Source organism: Salvelinus fontinalis, chromosome 14 (genome assembly GCF_029448725.1).
Source record: "Salvelinus fontinalis isolate EN_2023a chromosome 14, ASM2944872v1, whole genome shotgun sequence".
Taxonomy (NCBI): domain Eukaryota; kingdom Metazoa; phylum Chordata; class Actinopteri; order Salmoniformes; family Salmonidae; genus Salvelinus; species Salvelinus fontinalis.
Genome location: NC_074678.1, coordinates 48,000,008 through 48,019,086, shown reverse-complemented (window position 1 = coordinate 48,019,086; position 19,079 = coordinate 48,000,008). Strand labels below are relative to the sequence as shown.

Below are 19,079 nucleotides of genomic sequence, written 5' to 3'. Positions count from 1 at the left end.
CACATGCATTGAGGAGACTGAAGACGTGAAGACAGACTAAAACTGGAAGATACAGTGTATCGTCTTTGTTGTTGTTGATATCTAGCATACCATCATCTCCATCTTGAGCACGATAAAATAATTTAAACAAAACAACGATGTGGTTTATTTTTATGGAGCCTACCTAAAGCCTTTGGGTTTCGTCTTGCTGAACGTAAGCTCAAATGGTCAATAAGAACTGCGATTTCCGTATTCCCGAAGAACTTTGCGATACCCGCCTATACGAGCTGTTGTCGCAATGTCCAATCAAAATGCTGCGTGGAGCGCGCGCTGTCAGCAGTCCAACGCTTTAGTCGGGTAAGTGCAGTTCATTCCCGTAGCACAGCTCTGTATTTTATTTATTCACGCGAAAAGCTTAACATAAATATCTTCACAAATATGGATGTTTATAACTATATGAATTTATGGCGCGCGTGAAACGCAAAGAAGCCTAATTAAATGAACGCTAACAACGTGATTACTTGCGTACTAAAACAATGTTTAAAGTCCACTGAATGCTTGTCAGATGCATTGAGGTTATACTGCGCCTCTCTAATGTGCAAGAAATTGACAAATTGTTTGGTGATTCAGTGAATTGTATCAGACTCACCAAGATATATAGAATGCGAAATGGGAAAGTGTAAATCATACACTTTGGTCGTTGTGTGGTCTGTCTCACAACTTGATTATGCAAAGAGTGACCTCCGTTGTTAATTATCAATGACCAACGTTCTGTTCCAACAGTGTCAAATGGCTTCAACGTGGCAAAGCGTTCAGTCCATGCGCCAGTGGATTTTAGAGAATGGAGGTATTTGCATAATTTGTGTACAGTCTTTATGATAGGCTACTATTATACACTGCATTTGAATTAAAAGTGCAGTCATTTCTTTCAGCCTGTTTATCAGGAGAAAACAAAGCCTACAGTGTTATAGTGTGAACGGGGAGTGAATGAAATGGTGGATGTGTATCACAGCTTGCAATGCAGCCAATTCTTACATAATGGCTGCTTTGTGGCCAAGAACACAGTACATCACAGGACTGACATGAAAATGGGATTATCTAGTTGCAATTGATACACACACTGTAGAACATGCATCACTAGCCTTCCTCACACAGTCAACAGATATCAGAATATAGGCTACTACAAATACAATCAACCCATCTCCAGGGTTGTATTCATTAGTGCACTCCGTTTCAAACCGTAGCCAAACATCTTGCAACAGAAAGTGAAAGTTCAGGTAGGCCCGTCCTGTTTCAGTCCGCTTTCTTCTGTTTGGTGCCTAGTGAATATGACTCAGTTGTATGTATTAGTACTACAGTGATGTGTTGCAGATAAAAGGACAGACCCATGGCTACTGGTCTACTCCCCCATGCCAGTGGCCTTTATATTCCTCCTCTATCTTGGTGTGGTCTGGGCTGGGCCCAAGCTGATGAAACGCAGGGAACCAGTTGATCTCAAGGCTGTACTCATTGTCTACAACTTCGCCATGGTCTGCCTGTCTGTATACATGTTCCATGAGGTGTGTATTCCTACTCCCATCAAAGTGTTTGTGTGTGTGTGTGTGTGTGTGTGTGTGTGTGTGTGTGTGTGTGTGTGTGTGTGTGTGTGTGTGTGTGTGTGTGTGTGTGTGTGTGTGTGTGTGTGTGTGTGTGTGTGTGTGTGTGGTGTGTGTGGTGTGTGTGTGTGTGTGGCAGCCACAGAACTGGAACTCATTAGGCTTTATAATGACATGTTTCACCTGACTTATAAGTGTTTTGATGTTGCAGTTCTTGGTCACGTCCTTGCTGTCTAACTACAGTTACCTGTGTCAACCTGTGGATTACAGCACTAGTCCACTGGCGATGAGGGTGAGAGTGCATCTGAACACTCCCTATTGTACAACCACCGTTGGACCCCTGATATAGTTGACCTAACTGGCCTAACTCTCTTTCTTCACCAGATGGCCAAAGTATGCTGGTGGTTTTTCTTCTCCAAGGTCATAGAATTGGCTGACACGGTAAAGCACATTGAAAGTCAGGGTCGTGTTCACAGTATGCACTAGGCACCAAACGGAGGAAAAAGTACTGAAATGGGGAGCGACTACTTAATCAAATCAAATCAAATGTATTTATATAGCCCTTCTTACATAGAAACCCAGCCTTAAACGCCAAACAGAAAGCAATGCAGGTGTAGAAGCACGGTGGCTAGGAAGAATTCCCTAGAAAGGCCGAAACCTAGAGAGGAACCAGGCTATGAGGGGTGGCCAGTCCTCTTCTGGCTGTGCCGGGTGGAGATTATAACAGAACATGGCCAAGATGTTTTCCGTTCCAAAACTTTTTCTTACAGTATGCACTAATGAATATAGCCCAGGCCAGGATTAGCATCAGAGTCAAGAGAAACACTGGAAGCCCATTCTAAACCCATTTCAAACTCTTAATTGGCAGGTGTTCTTCATCCTGAGGAAGAAGAACAGTCAGCTGACTTTCCTGCATGTCTATCACCATGGCACCATGATCTTCAACTGGTGGGCAGGGGTCAAGTATCTAGCTGGAGGTCAATGTAAGTCTAGCATGACAAAGACTAGGGCTGCGGTCTAAACATTTAAAAGACACACCCTCGTCCACTTACCCTCACCTTATGCCCTTGGGGGAATCCCCGTTGCCATCTTGGAGGGCGGTCCAAATGATTAGCCAAGCAAGGGAAGTTTGCAACGTAAGCCCCTCAGCCCTCGTTTTTAGTCGTCTTTGCGAGTGTACAATGATGTTCACTCCGGGGCCTGAAACTCCCCAAAATTCAATTCACTACGATTGTACATCCACGAAGAAAAGTCAGCGAAAACGTAAAAACAACATCAATGGAGAAGTCAACATACAAGTGTAAGTAAAAACGAATGCAAATAAGTTAGAAATTGTGCTACTAATGCACATGACGGCACAAACACGTCTCGTAAAAAGTACATATGTTTTTGTTTGGTTAGCTTTTAGAAATTGTAGAAATAAAACATTTTCCTTCTTCAGAAGTTCCAGCTAGGCAGGCTAATGTTAGTTAGTTAATTCATTTGCTAGCTATCATACAGTAGGCTTATATTATAATTGTATATTTAATATAAGTAGACAAGCACTCATAATTGACTGTAGCGCATATAAAGCACCCCCAAACTACCGGTGGCTGAAAACACAATCATCGCGGGATGAACGAGTGACGAATTTCCGGCCAAGTGTGGTCCATTTAAAAATCATTCCTTCCTCCCTCGCCCCCAGCCCTGCAAGTGTACACTCTCTCAGACGTCATGATACTTCATCAGAAGTGTCCACTTAATTTGAGGGCTGAGGGGATAGGGTGTGTCTTTTAAGTGTTTGGACCGCAGCCCAGGAGTTTTTCCTGATCACATGGCCTGACCAGGAAAAACTCTGGGCCATACTTGTTAATGCCATAGATTTGTTCAATACCTGCTTCATTAACATCGTATAACATTTTGTTATCAACTCCCCGGGTTGGCACTTCTCATTACCTGGGAGAATATTCATAGTAGTATCACAATGGTATCCTATAGCAAATTGTCCAAAACTTTCATGACGTAGAGGTCGTGCAGCAGATGGCTGAGATGTTTCGTGTTCCTCTGTCTCCTCATAGCGTTCTTCATCGGCCTGCTCAATACCTTTGTGCACATCGTGATGTACTCCTACTACGGACTGGCTGCCCTGGGGCCTCACACGCAGAAGTACTTATGGTGGAAGCGCTATCTGACCTCACTGCAGCTGGTTAGTGGCTTTAGCTTCCGCTCTGCATACATCTAGTAGGGCTTAAACATAAAGTGGGTAGGCTTGCACTTGGGCCTCGTATCCTGAACCTAGATTAAGCCTGATCGTGGATGAAAAACCTATTTCAATGGAGAAACTTCTTTGAGCATGCTTTTTAATCCAGGACTAGGCTTAATCTGTGTCCAGGAAACTGGCCCTTTGAGTCTGTGGATAAGATTCTTTGGGAGTTTAGGGTATTGGTACAAAACAGATCATGTTACAGTCTATGAATGGATATAGTGTATAACGTATCTGAAAACTTTCTGAACCCCAACCAATGTTCTCCCGACTGGTGTTTCAGCTCCAGTTTGTCCTGTTGACCACTCACACTGGCTACAACCTCTTCACTGAGTGCGACTTCCCAGACTCCATGAACGCTGTGGTGTTTGCCTACTGTGTCAGTCTCATTGCTCTCTTCAGCAACTTCTACTATCAGAGCTACCTCAACAGGAAGAGCAAAAAGACATGAAGGTTATGGACAATCATGCACTCACTGTGTCTTGCTGTACCCAAATTAAATTCACTGTCAAATGTATTTTTAAACAGTATCTTGAGATGCGCTATTTTTGTGAAGCATTCTACAATGTTCCCTCTGGTATCTACTTCCCTCTGGGCAGACGTCAATTTAACGTCTACTCCACATTGGTTCAAAGTAATTTCATTTAAATTGCGTGGAAACAACGTTGATTCAACCAGTGTGTGCCCAGTGCGTTATTGATGGCCTTGACTGGCTGTGAACCAATTAAAACATCTTTCTCATTCATTGAAAGGATAGAGACTGACATGGGTATTTTTGTTTGTCACGTATGCAACTTAAGTATAGAGTTAGAGGAGACATTTTGCAGGTTGTCTCAATACAACGGCATTACTTTTCAGATTGTTAGCGTGAAACGTCTTGGTTTGTAAGCCTGCTTGCAGCATTTGAGAATGCCCACAAGAGGGCAGAGTCGGTCTATGGTTGGGGCTTCACTTACCCGCGTGTCAAACTGTTCGCCACTGTCTAATTTGTCTGCCACTTGAACATTCCCATATGTATACACGACTTTATGAGGGGCTGCTGGTTATATGTTGGGCACATTTCACATTATAGCAGATATATTGTGCTTTAGTTATTTGAAACTTGTAATTAGGCAAGGATCATGACTTTGTGCTATAACCATGTAATAACACTAAGTAAGGATCATAGGAAAATGAGAAGAATACCTGAACACTGTTTTATTTGAATGCTCCCATAATTAAAATGGTCTTCTTCTTTTACTATGACATGGCATTACCCTGCACCTGTGATAGTTCCATGGATGCGCATACCACCGTAAGAAGAAAAGAGTCACCATTTGTATTATTGTAATAGTATTTATTTCTTAAACTTGGGAATAACAAACATTCAGAAGATCGCTTTAAACAAACTGTACATTTATACACATGATAAAGTAGATTTGACTGTGTTCCAGAATATTTCACGAATGACCATCCACCACCATTTACCATCCAGAAATATCTTAAGACAATTCAAACAAATAAACAAACACAAAAAAAACAAATAAAGGAATGCAAACAATACATTTTTTTTTCCACTGTTAAAAACACGGCAAAATGATATATATTTGTCTACATTTCAGTTCTTAGTAGATTGAATGATGTAGAGACAGAAGGAGAGAGAAAGAGGGAGTTCTGGAATAGGTCATGTTGAAATGTGTCCATTTGGATGCGTCTTGAGTCCATGTGGTATCTGTTCGGGCAGAGCTGTAGGGAGCTCTGGCGTACTACAGAGTTACGACAGTTCTTTCAGAGCAGTAGAAAAAGATACAAAGGATGACCATTGACCTGCGGAACCATGGAATAACTTATTATACTAGAGTCTCAATACTCTAAAATGGCCTTTCCTAGTCCCCCTTCCCTTCATCCACCCTGATCTAACAAGAAAAGCAACACAGAGGTCTGGAAGCTTCCGATTGGCTTGCTTTCACTCAGCTTGTTTTCTCTAGATCAGTACAAACTCGAACGGAGACCAAGGAAAGGCTACCACTTCAGACTATTGAAATGCATATTCCATGAGAGGCCAGTATAGCGGTACATAGGGCAGCAACCGGTCCTCTATGTCTCTGTGTAGACAGAGGACATCTGGCTCAGGCTGCGGTCGAAGCTGTTCACCTGGAAGAAGATGCTCTCCTCTGGGCTGGAGGAGAACTGGCACCCCCCTGGCCCCTGGAGGTCCTGGGCCAAGCTGAAGCCTGAGGGAGGAGAAGTCACGACTCCTTAGACACAAGCTTTGATGCTACGCTTAGGTGTGTGAGTGTGCATAATCTAACCCGACATCAAGATATCTTCAAATTCTGTCTTTAAAAATTCTGAAATTGCTTTATCACACAGGCACATACAAGATACTGCTTGTTTAGGAAGTGAAGAAGTAGGCAAAAAGACAGAATAAACACTCAATTGCATAAAAAGGGGTGAGATGGAGAATAATGACAGGGAAGCACATAAAATGTCAGAGGAGGAGGATGAAAGGGAGGAAGTGCAGGTGATATATCCTACAGTCTCACCTGCCGCAGAGCCACCGCTGGTGCTGGACATGTGGAAGCCGTTGTGTTGGTGGGAATTGTAGCCATGTGAGTCCGCTGGTAAGTGAACACCACTCACAGACTGCTCCATTCTGTAGGAGTCTCCAAAATGGAAGCAGCTCTGAAAGCTGCCTTGGTAATCTACAGAGAGAAGGAAGGAGAGAGTGAAGAATTCAAATAGAATGACTAGAATGGGAAAAGCCCTTCACCCCATGGCAATTTAACTGGAACACTTATGGATACACTAAATATGGCTGTAAGACCCAAAGACTTGAATGGGATTGCCTGTTTTAGTCAATCTATCTCTATTTATTCATTTGATTGATTTATTTAACCTTTATTTAACTATGCAAGTCAGTTTGGAACAAATTCTTATTTACAATGACGGCCTACCAAAAGGCAAAAGGCCTCCTGCGGGGGCGGGAGATTAAAAATAAAAATAAATGAAATAAAAATATAGGACAAAACACACATCAGCACAAGAGAGACAACACACCACTACATAAAGAGAGACCTAAGACAACAACATAGCATGGCAGCATCACATGAAAACACACCACGGTAGCAACCCAACATGACAACAACATGTTAGCAGCGCAACATGGTAGCAGCACAAAACAGGGTACAAACATTATTGGGCCCAGACAACAGCACAAAGGGCAAGAAGGTAGAGACAACAATACATCACGCAAAGCAGCCACAACTGTAAGTAAGAGTGAGGTAAAGAGAGGGGGAGAAAAGGAAATAAAAGTGTATGAAAGGGGCATTTCTTGTGACCATACAATACGGTATGTTAAGGAGTGATTATTATGTTTGCAAAGTGATTCCATATACTGTGTGGCTTCGAGTTATTATAACGCTACATTTGTGTTAGCGCGCTAACTCTTCCAGTTCCTCAGTGGTAGCGTTTGTCAATTGTACCCTTCTCTTTTTCTACTCAAGTAATGATAATGTGAAAGCAGCCCATTTCTGGAGCGCTTTATGCAACTCCCCGACCACAGCGTGGTTTGAGAGACGTCCATGCGTAGATCTTTAACAGGGAAAACTGTGTTTAAGGCATTAGGGAGCGGGTCTGGAGTGACAGCTAACTAGAGCAGCCTTGGTGGAGCTCTGAGAGAGAGAGACAGCTGACTACAGAAGGCAGCGTTTTGTTGGCTAATTCAGAGCAGAGGAGGCTTCCGCCTGTGGTTTCGCCTGCTCTGTCTCTCTGACAGCAATCTTCTCTCTCTGCACAACGCTAAACGCTCTGACAGACCTACGGGCCGCGTCCCAATTCTACGACACTGCTTCCTCTACTTGTGTCCTTTCATGTTTATATGGCGGTAAAGTGCGAGGCCTATTCCATGGAATGGAATGTTTTAAAAGGTGCCGTTAGAAATGTATTGCGTAGAACTGCTTGCATGATCTATTCTACATGACAGAAAGTTGAGTCTATAGCGTAAAACACATTTTAATCTTTAACCAATGCTCGGAGGCTTCCAGCCCACTAAATAGTCCAGTTGGGTTGAAATTGACTCTGGTCAGGGCTGATCTTACCGTCACTGGCAGCCTGGTGGTGGTAATGAGAGTAGGGCTTGTGGTGGGGGTGGATGTGCTGTTGCTGCTGCTGCTGCTTCTCCAGGGGAGGAGTGCCTGTACCCTTCATCCCTGGGGAGAGGAGAGGACCCGGCACCCTGCAGGAGAGCGAGAGTGAGAGACAGAATTCATTGTCTAATTTCCAAATATTTGTGCATAATCAGATGCTCAAGCGCATCAAGACAATGATTTCCCGTGTACACTCTAACAACTGGGGTTAACGTATGATTCTTTGAATCAAACGTCTTACTTCATCAAAGTGCTACGTACTCAGCAACACGTGATCTAACCGACACACTGGGGCAGTTAAAGAGTCCCGAACACCCCTCTGAAGAACACATGTTGTACTGTATGTACTGTAGTCAGTAAATGGAAACTTCCTCCACCTATCACATGTTACGATCTAAAGTCAACAAACACGAGAGCGTGCATTCGACTGAAACCAAGCTCCCCGTTTCCTTTAACTCCTTGCCTTGTGGCCTGGGAGGAGAAAGCCTATTCGTGTTTACTTTCTCCAATATTTTAGAGATGGCATATGAGCATGACATGTTTGTGACAGAACGGCTCGGGGCGGGCAAGCAACGACCAATGCTTCCTCGTAAGGCTTTCTGGATTGTGATGAAGTAAATAAAGCGTTGTCCGTGGTGGTATTAGACACAGATGTGTGCAAGCAAATGGTTAGAAACGTTAAGCAGAATAGCGCCAACTAGACGGGACTGTGCCAAACACCCGAAAGATCTGTGGAGTGTATTTCCCACGTTCTTCAGTTCACACTTCAAAGGGTCACACTTTGCATTGAGTGCACTGCATTTCACAGAGGAAGGAAAACAACAACATGGGGATGAATTGCTTTTTAAAATAGAGTTATAACTACCAGATGGGAACTTGTTCCAGCCATTTGAATTCGAAACATGGTTGCGCTGTTAGTACGTTGGAAAAACCTGCAATCCACGTGAAAGAAGTCATGGAACGCAGTGGGTTTTTGGTGAACTTCTATTGCATTCAAGCGTTATGACAGCAGATTGTCAAAAGGATACCATATGCTCTTACATAAATACTGTCCCAGGAACCTTACAGAAATACTGTCACAGAAAGCATCAATTTGATGTCATCCATTCAGTTCTTCTACCTATTCAGAAAGCTGCACTCTCTCCACTTTTTAATCTAACCTCTTCTTGTTGTGTCCAGTCATTTACATTTCCAACAACAGGAAATGGCAGATTATTTTTTTGTAGCATTCTACAATATACAGTTGAAGTCGGAAGTTTACATACACCTTAGCCAAATATAATTAAACTCGGTTTTTCACAATTCCTGACATTTAATCCGAGTAGAAATCCCTGTCTTAGGTCAGTCAGGATCACCACTTTATTTTAAGAATGTGAAATGTCAAAATAATAGTAGAGAGAATGATTTATTTCAAATTTTATTTCTTTCACCACATTCCCAGTGGGTCAGAAGATTACATACACTCAATTAGTATTTGGTATTTGGTTAACTTTGGTCAAACGTTTCGGGTAGCCTTCCACAACCTTCCCATAATAAGTTAGGAGGAATGGGCCAAATTCACCCAACAGAGCTGGTGTAACTGAGTCAGGTTTGTAGGCCTCCTTGCTCGCACACACTTTTTTCAGTTCTGCCCACACATTTTCTATGGGATTGAGGTCAGGGCTTTGTGATGGCCACTCCAATACCTTGACTTTGTTGTACTTAAACCATTTTGCCACAACTTTGGAAGTATGCTTGGGGTCATTGTCCATTTGGAAGACCCATTTGCGACCAAGCTTTAACTTCCTGACTGATGTCTTGAGATGTTGCTTCAATATATCCACATAATTTTCCTGCCTCATGATGCCATCTATTTTGTGAAGTGCACCAGTCCCTCCTGCAGCAAAGCACCCCCACAACATGATGCTGCCACCCCGTGCTTCACGGTTGTGATGGTGTTCTTCGGCTTGCAAGGCTCCCCCCTTTTTCCTCCAAACATAAAGATGGTCATTATGGACAAACAGTTCTGTTTTTGTTTCATCAGACCAGAAGACATTTCTCCAAAAAGTACGATCTTTGTCCCCATGTGCAGTTGCAAACCGTAGTCTGGCTTTTTTATGGCGGTTTTGGAGCAGTGGCTTCTTCCATGCTGATCGGCCTTTCAGTTTATGTCGATATAGGACTCGTTTTACTGTGGATATAGATACTTTTGTACCTCTTTCCTCCAGCATCTTCACAAGGTCCTTTGCTGTTGTTCTGGGATTGATTTGCACTTTTCGCACAAAGTAAGTTCATCTCTAGAAGACAGAACGAGTCTCCTTCCTGAGCGGTATGACGGCTGCGTGGTCCCATGGTGTTTATACTTGCGTACTATTGTTTGTACAGATGAACGTGGTACCTTCAGGTGTTTGGAAATTGCTCCCAAGGACGAACCAGACTTGTGGAGGTCTACAATTTTTTTTCCTGAGGTCTTGGCTGATTTCTTTTGATTGTCCCATGATGTCAAGCAGAGGCACTGAGTTTGAAGGTAGGCCTTGAAATGCATCAACAGGTACACCTCCAATTGACTCAAATTATGTCAATTAGCCTATCAGAAGCTTCTAAAGCACATAATTTTCTGGAATTTTTCAAGCTGTTTAAAGGCACAGTCAACTTAGTGTATGTAAACTTCTGACCCACTGGAATTGTGATACAGTGAATTATAAGTGAAATAATCTGTCTGTAAACAATTGTTGGAAAAATTACTTGTGTCATGCACAAAGTAGATGTCCTAACCAACTTGCCAAAACTATAGTATGTTAACAAGAAATTTGTGGAGTGGTTGAAAAACGAGTTTCAATGACTCCAACCTAAGTGTATGTAAACCTCCGATATCAACTGTACAAAACCCAGTAGGCCCTTGTCAGTATTAAAGGAGATCTGGGTGATACATTTAAGATGTCTTCTGAGTGCATTTCAACCCCCCCAAATAATCATGCCTATTTCTTGAAGATTTATTAGAAAAATAATTGTACTTAGTCCATTTGCAGAAACGAATATCCCATTTCTGCTCTGCTCCCAGCACCTAGCTTTTAACAAAACAGATATCCAGACCAGTAAGACACAAATCTCCATAAAGAGGCCCAATCTCCTCACAAATATTCAACAGCCACTTAGTACCCTTTTCCAGTTGCGTTTCAAGAACGCCAACACATAAACTGTTGCTGTGTTACTATGTGCCGTGGATGGATGCATGTGGTTTGCAGTACGGGCTCTGTGAATGTGATGACAGAGAGTTGCCGGAGGCAGTGGAGCCCTCAGATGACTGCTCACCTCTAACGCCAGGATGACATAGCTCGAACTGTGTGAGAGAGCTAGGGCAGTACCACCCAGTGCTACCACCTGGCACAGCCTTTCTTCACCCCACAGGAACAGATTATGTTTCAGGCACAGCCAGGGCTCCCTTGAAAAATAGATTCTTATCTCAATGGGCATCACCTGGTTAAATAAAGGATACATACGTGAATAAATAAGGCGAGTAAAAGAAAGCCGTGTTAGAGATAGGTATTTAGACTGTGTCCAACATAGACCTCTCTATTTAAAACCTCACCATGCACGAACCACGGACTCAGGCGCCTCCTCTTACGCTACCACGTATCCTAAAGCAAACGCTCTCTGTCGCTCTCCTGCCTCTTGAGCTTAGAGAGCCACACGCCTCTCCACTGAACACACACGGAACCATTTGAACCAGCGCAGTGTCGAACCAACGTCTTCTCCCTGCCTAGCGTTAGCATTGGAGCATTAGAACGCTTGCTAGCGGCTAGCGCGGCTAATCCGTCCATTGGCACGGGCCCAGTGCCGCGGCCATGTGTTTCTGCGGAGAGCGGCGCTCCCCCGGGAGCTGCTGTCAGCACAAACTCAGGAAACAGTTGTACTGTTCATATTTTTACAAGCAGCCTCTCTGTGCAGCTAAAGTGAATCATACGCTAATCACTGCCAGCTGCCTCACGCTCAGGCTCAAGGAATGAGGGGAATCTTTCATATGCTGCGCCGAGTATAAATCTCTCCCCTGGTATTCACCTTCCCTGATAATCCTCCATCCTCCTTCTCCTCCTCCTCCTGTCATTACTGCCTTTTTCCAACCGGCTGTGAAGGAGTCGTTTAACCCCTGACCCCTGAAAGATTCACATAGAAGCTATTAACAGATAGGCTATTGGCTATTGGTCGAGATCAGGGGCGGGATGACGAGGGCTGGGGTTAGATGTTGGGGTGAGGGTTTCAGATTGACGGGGTGAGTGTAAAAGAACTGAGGGCCAAGTGTTTGAGGGACCTCACTGCTCGGAGCATTCAGCCAGATAAGCTTTGACTCAGATTACTGGCAATAGTACATAGAGGATAGGATAGTAGGATAGACTATGGCTCAGCGACTGTGACTCAATTTACCTGATTTAGTGAATATGACACAGTTAACCTAACGTATACTACTGAGTGAATATGACTAAGGTAATACGTCAAAGTGAACATGATGATGCAATCTCTATTGCACTCCACACTGCCCTTTCCCACCTGGACAAAGGGAACACCTACGTGAGAATGCTATTCATTGACTACAGCTCAGCGTTCAACACCATAGTGCCCTCAAAGCTCATCACTAAGCTAAGGATCCTGGGACTAAACACCTCCCTCTGCAACTGGATCCTGGACTTCCTGACGGGCCGCCCCCAGGTGGTGAGGGTAGGTAGCAACATATCTGCCACGCTGATCCTCAACACTGTAGGCCCTCAGGGTTGCGTGCTCAGTCCCCTCATGTGCTCCCTGTTCACCCACGACTCCATGGCCAGGCACGACTCCAACACCATCATTAAGTTTGCAGACGACACAACAGTGGTAGGCCTGATCACCGAAAACGATGAGACAGCCTATAGGGAGGTGGTCAGAGACCTGGCTGGGTGGTGCCAGAATAACAACCTATCCCTCAACGTAATCAAGACAAATGAGATGATTGGGGACTACAGGAAAAGGAGGACCGAGCACACCCCCATTCTCATCGACAGGGCTGTAGTGGAGCAGGTTGAGAGCTTCAAGTTCCTTGGTGTCCACATCACCAACAAACTAGAATGGTTCAAGCACACCAAGACAGTCGTGAAGAGGGCATGACAAAACCTATTCCCCTTCAGGAGACTGAAAAGATTTGGCATGGGTCCTCAGATCCTCAAAAGGGTCTACAGCTGCACCATCGAGAGCATCCTGACTGGTTGCATCACTTCCTGGTACCGCAACTGCTCTGCCTCTGACCGTAAGGCACTACAGATGGTAGTGCATACGGCCCAGTACATCACTGGGGCTAAGCTGCCTGCCATCCAGGACCTCTACACCAGGCGGTGTCAGAGGAAGGCCCTAAAAATTGTCAAAGACCCCAGCCACCCCACTCATAGACCGTTCTCTCTGCTACCGCATGGCAAGCGGTACTAGAGTACCAAGTCTAGGACAAAAAGCTTCTCAACAGCTTTTACCCCCAAGCCATAAGACTCCTGATCAAATGGCTACCCGGGCTATTTGCATTGTGTGTCCCCCCCCCCCCCCCCCTACATGTACATATTACCTCAATTAGCCCGACTAACCGCACATTGACTCTGTACCGGTACCCCCCTTTACTTATCTATTACTTATCTGTTTACCTAATACCTATTTTTTTCTTAGAAATGGCACTGTTGGATAGGGCTTTTAAGTAAGCATTTCACTGTAAAGTCTACACCTGTTGTATTCGGGTCACGTGACAAATAAACTTTGATTTGATTCCGGGAATACGATTTGATTCAGTAGACATAGACTGAGGCCCCGCAATAAACTTGGCTTCAAGAACTTCTACGACAGAGCAAACGGATCAGGACTATGCATTCCCACCTGGACACTGTAACATCACCCTGGGGCTAAAAACAATCCAGTCAAAATGATTCACATTCCTACAACACACGCAGGTATGTAAGGAGGACATGGACGTTATCAGCACTGGACTATCTGTCAGGTTGTATAAAATCTATAACAAGCAAAAAATACAATTGGCAGTGACGCAATCCTTCGCTGTTCTAGGATCTGTCCTCTAAGGCTTGGTTCTGTCTACAGGGTTGAGGGCAATGGAAAGATGGGAAGAAAGACAGAAAAGAGATGGATGCTCAGGATGAAGATTCATGAAGAAAGTTGCTTTGCTCCTCGTTCGTCTTCCTTCACCTGCCCTTCCTGTCCCACTGGGGACCATGGATCAGATCCCCTTCCGTCCCCCCTCGGCGGCCCACCATTAAGCCCCTCTGATGGATGGGCATGGGCGCGGGACGCTGGGAACGCGCCTGGTTCTGGTTAGCGCGCTAAAGCCACGCGTGAGAGACGGGCCGCGCTGAGCTAAGCAAACCCTACGGCCCAAGACGAAGCAGTCAATGAGCTTTTCCTGGGACGATAAAAGCTCTCTGTTAGTTTTAGTGAGATAACCTCTGAAAACACTGGAGGAAACACTGAAACACTACATACATCCCTGGTGAAGGGATTTTGACTTTGAATTGTCTGAATTGTTCTTTGAATCAGCCATTTAGCAAAGGCAGTTGAAAACCACGACTAGTCCTACTACTACCACGTCCAGAAACGTATATATGACTCCGGCCTGTCTGTTGAATTAATGACTATGATGGAATGTTTTTGTTTGACTTGGGAGATTGATACTCTGTGCAGATGATTTAGGGGTGATAATGAATGGAGGGAGGGATGGATGGATTGATGGCATTGAGTTACTCGCTGACTATGAATGACTGTCTCCCTTCAGAACCGTATCTCGTAATGCTGTCTCTGCAGCCACTCTAATTCAATTAGATTGTGTCAATCACAGTTCCTTGTACTCCACAAGGTATCAAACCATGTCAAACTAATATTTGCCGAGGGGCTCTAATATCAATACACGGGGAAAATTCTGTCTGCCCCGCCCCTGTAATTATAGAACGGCATATGGTAAAGAGACACTGAATAACAACCTTTACCACCCATCGTCGCTTACAAGCCCCTCACCAACTGTAGAATGGCCGTGTCTGTGAGAGAAGCCCCGAGTGTCTCTAGCTCCTGCTCCGAGCTCCATATGCATGCCACGGATCACAGAAATCATATTTTAACTGGCATATTTTAATATCAGCTTCAGAAAAATGACACTGATATTTACAAAGTCAAATTTGTCTAAATGGCCCATTTGAGCCAGAGTAAACACATTTAACTATGAGGTCAGAAGCTGCCGCAGCACTAGAGTCAGGTTAGTTAGATAATTTTGTCAAAATGTTGAATGTCCTGCTAAACCGTTTGGGAAAAACAAGTGCTGCACGGCTATTGACTTTGGCAGCGGCCTGTATACTCAAGACTTTAAACATGTAAATCAAATGCTCAATCTTCAGGCAAATGTGAGTAGACGTTTCATACCAAGCTTGTTGTAGGTCCTGGCACAGCTCTCTCTCTCTCTCTCTCAGATGGCCAGATAAATCGGTACAGTTACTGTATGTATGTGTATAGTACATGCATTTTTGGTCAGGTATCGCAATTTGATAAACTTGATGAAAATCCACAAATTGCTGCAAATCTCGCAATGAAACGCTGTCATCGCATCACAGACATACAAGTAGGAGCATTGGGTGGGCAAAGAGACAGGCGTGGACAAGAACAATCACCTAGGCACTTGATCTTCATTTGTATGGAAACTTAGGAAGATTTCTCCACTCACATCATCCACTCACAGTGGTATACTTCAGATGGTCCTCATCAACCTTACTGAAAACACTGACCCCTGACTCACTTCCAATATCTCATCATGTTGGTGTGTGTGTGTGTGTGTGTGTGTGTGTGTGTGTGTGTGTGTGTGTGTGTGTGTGTGTGTGTGTGTGTGTGTGTGTGTGTGTGTGTGTGTGTGTGTGTGTGTGTGTGTGTGTGTGTGTGTGTGTGTGTGTGTGTGTACAGTTGAAGTCGGAAGTTTACATACACCTTAGTTAAATACATTTCAAATCAGTTTTTCACAATTCCTGACATTTAATCCTAATAAAAATGCCCTGTTTTAGGTCAGTTAGGATCACCACTTTACTTTAAGAATGTGAAATGTCAGAATAATAGTGGAGAGAATGATTTATTTCAGCTTTTATTTCTTTCATTACATTCCCAGTGGGTCAGAAGTTTACATACACTCAATTAGTATTTGGTAGCATTGCCTTTAAATTGTTTAACTTGGGTCAAACGTTTCGGGTAGCCTTCAACAACCTTCCCACAATAAGTTGGGTGAATTTTGGCCCATTCCTCCTGACAGAGCTGGTGTAACTGAGTCAGGTTTGTAGACCTCCTTGCTCGCACACGCTTTTTCAGTTCTGCCCACACATTTTCTATAGGATTGAGGTCAGGGCTTTGTGAGGGCCACTCCAATACCTTGCCTTGGTTGTCCTTAAGCCATTTTGCCACAACTTTGGAAGTATGCTTGGGGTCATTGTTCATTTGGAAGACCCATTTGCAACCAAGCTTTAACTTCCTGACTGATGTCTTGAGATGTTGCTTCAATATATCCACATAATTTCCCCCCCTCATGATGCCATCTGTTTTGTGAAGTGCACCAGCCCCTCCTGCAGCAAAGCACCCCCACAACATGATGCTGCCACCCCCGTGCTTCATGGTTGGGATGGTGTTCTTTGGATTGCAAGCACCCCCCTTTTTCCTCCAAACATAACGATGGTCATTATGGCCAAACAGTTCTGTTTTTGTTTCATCAGACCAGAGGACATTCTTCAAAAAGTATGCTCTTTGTCCCCATGTGCAGTTGCAAACCGTAGTCTGGCTTTTTTATGGCGGTTTTGGAGCAGTGGCTTCTTCCTTGCTGAGCGGCCTTTCAGGTTATGTCGATATAGGACTCGTTTTACTGTGGATATAGATACTTTTGTACCTCTTTCCTCCAGCATCTTCACAAGGTCCTTTGTTCTGGGATTGACTTGCAATTTTCGCACCAAAGTACGTTCATCTCTAGAAAAAAGAACGAGTCTCTTTCCTGAGCGGTATGATGGCTGCGTGGTCCCATGGTGTTTATACTTGCGTACTATTGTTTGTACATATGAATGTGGTACCTTCAGGCGTTTGGAAATTGCTCCCAAGGATAAACCAGACTTGTGGAGGTCTACAATTTTTTTCTGAGGTCTTGGCTGATTTCTTGTGATTGTCCAATGATGTCAAGCAAAGGGGCACTGAGTTTGAAGGTAGGCCTTGAAATACATCCACAGGTACACCTCCAATTTACTCAAATGATGTCAATTAGCCTACCAGGAGCTTCTAAAGCCATGACATCATTTTCTGGAATTTTCTAAGATGTTTAAAGGCACAGTCAACTTAGTGTATGTAAACTTCTGACCTAGTGTATGTAAACTTAGTGTATGTAAACTTCACTGTCATACAGTGAATTATAAGTGAAATAATGTGTCTGTAAACAATTGTTGGAAAAATGACTTGTGTCATGCACAAAGTAGACGTCCTAAATGGCTTGCCAAAACTATAGTTTGATAAATTTGTGGAGTGGTTGAAAAACGAGTTTTAATGACTCCAACCTAAGTGTACGTAAACTTCAACTGTATGCGTGTGTTGTCTAACTGGTGTTACAATATCCTAACAACACACTTTGCATATCTCTCCCAGTGGCAGTAATTGTGTGTGTATGTAGTACTACTTACCAAGGAATCCTGAAACCACATTATAATTATACTGTTCTATTCCTGCTGTTTTAATGTTTGACAAAACACAGCACCTTCCAGAAAGGGCTTGGCCTAACAACAACAGCACGCACACACACACACACACACAAACCATGCTTATGTAAAACTCTTCTTTTGTTACACTTTTTTGCAATGCTTGATTGTATCTCCCCATTGCCTCAAAATGTTTTTTAACGGTGAAACGTTTTTTCACTTTCTCTCCCTCTGGTTGTTTTGTACAGTACACACAGTGCCTCCTGACAACACGTTGGCTTTGTTACTGTGCTCTGCTGGATCTCCGGGGAAATCATAGACATTAATAGGAAACATGCTGAGAGAGAGAGAGAGAGAGAGAGAGAGAGAGAGAGAGAGAGAGAGAGAGAGAGAGAGAGAGGAGAAGAGAGAGAGAGAGAGAGCCCGAGACCTAGAGAGAGAAGGAGAGAGAGAGAGAGAGAGAGAGGAGAGAGAGAGAGGAGAGAGAGAGAGAGAGAGAGAGAGAGAGAGAGAGAGAGAGAGAGAGAGAGAGAGAGAGAGAGAGAGCCCGAGACCTAGAGAGAGAAGGAGAGAGAGAGAGAGAGAGAGAGAGAGAGAGAGAGAGAGAGAGAGGAGACCAAGACCAAGAGAGAGAAGGAGAGATAGAGAGATAGATAGAGAGAGAGAGAGAGAGAGGAGACCGAGACCAAGAGAGAGAGGAGACCGAGACCAAGAGAGAAAGAAAGAAAGAAAGAGAGAGAGAGACAGAGAGAGAGGAGACCGAGACCGAGAGAGAGAGAGAGAGAGAAGGAGACCGAGACCTAGAGACAGAAGGAGAGATATATATATAGAGAGAGAGAGAGAGAGAGAGAGAGAGAGAGAGAGAGAGAGAGGAGACCGAGACCCAGAGAGAAAGAAAGAGAGAGAGAGAGAGGAGACAGAGACCAAGAGAGAGAGGAGACTGAGACCAAGAGAGAAAGAGAGAGAGAGAGAGAGAGAGACAGAGAGAGAGACAGAGACAGAGACAGAGACAGAGACAGAGACAGAGACAGAGGAGACCGAGACCAAGAGAGAGATAAAGAGAGAGAGAGAGAGAGAGGGAGACCAAGACCAAGAGAGAGAGAAAGAGAGAGAGAAAATAAAAGTTGGACCTGATCTCTCTCCGAGGAACTGAAGTAAACCTAGAGAGAGAGAGCAGCCAGAGTGGGAAATGTGTTTGATAATCTGCAGCAGGACTTAGTGCCTCTTCAATGGAACAGACGGTAGCTAGCGCTCTGTTAGCATCACTATATGCTAAACATTGAGGAGCCTAGTTAGCACTGCACTTATCATACTCCAATGCCACAAAATAAAATACTGTAGGTATTGTACTAGTATTATATCACTATATTGTAATTCTAGCCAACATGTATTTCGAAAAAGGGAATCTTGTTAGAACTGGGCCTCTACTAAATACAATCAACAC

General features: G+C 44.0%; 2 protein-coding genes across 2 annotated transcripts in view; one reads left to right on the top strand and one right to left on the bottom strand.

Moving 5' to 3' along the window:
* The first annotated feature begins 293 nt into the window (after nucleotides 1–293).
* Nucleotides 294–5,061, top strand: LOC129811040 (elongation of very long chain fatty acids protein 4-like). Its single transcript, XM_055862150.1, has 8 exons — nucleotides 294–336; nucleotides 763–826; nucleotides 1,351–1,538; nucleotides 1,786–1,866; nucleotides 1,959–2,015; nucleotides 2,443–2,557; nucleotides 3,632–3,759; nucleotides 4,100–5,061. The coding sequence occupies exons 2-8, from the start codon at nucleotides 769–771 to the stop codon at nucleotides 4,265–4,267; spliced, it is 795 nt and encodes a 264-aa protein (XP_055718125.1). The 5' UTR covers nucleotides 294–336; nucleotides 763–768; the 3' UTR covers nucleotides 4,268–5,061.
* Nucleotides 5,062–5,131: 70 nt separating this feature from the next.
* The window catches only part of LOC129869342 (zinc finger protein GLIS1-like), a 158,630-nt gene continuing 144,682 nt past the window's right edge, over nucleotides 5,132–19,079 (bottom strand). Inside the window, exons 9-11 of the mRNA XM_055943675.1 lie at nucleotides 7,896–8,032; nucleotides 6,342–6,500; nucleotides 5,132–6,029 (exon numbers count right to left, since the gene is read on the bottom strand). Of these exons, the coding sequence (XP_055799650.1) occupies nucleotides 5,893–6,029; nucleotides 6,342–6,500; nucleotides 7,896–8,032 (433 nt within the window). The 3' untranslated portion in view covers nucleotides 5,132–5,892. The remainder of the gene's footprint in view (nucleotides 6,030–6,341; nucleotides 6,501–7,895; nucleotides 8,033–19,079) is intronic.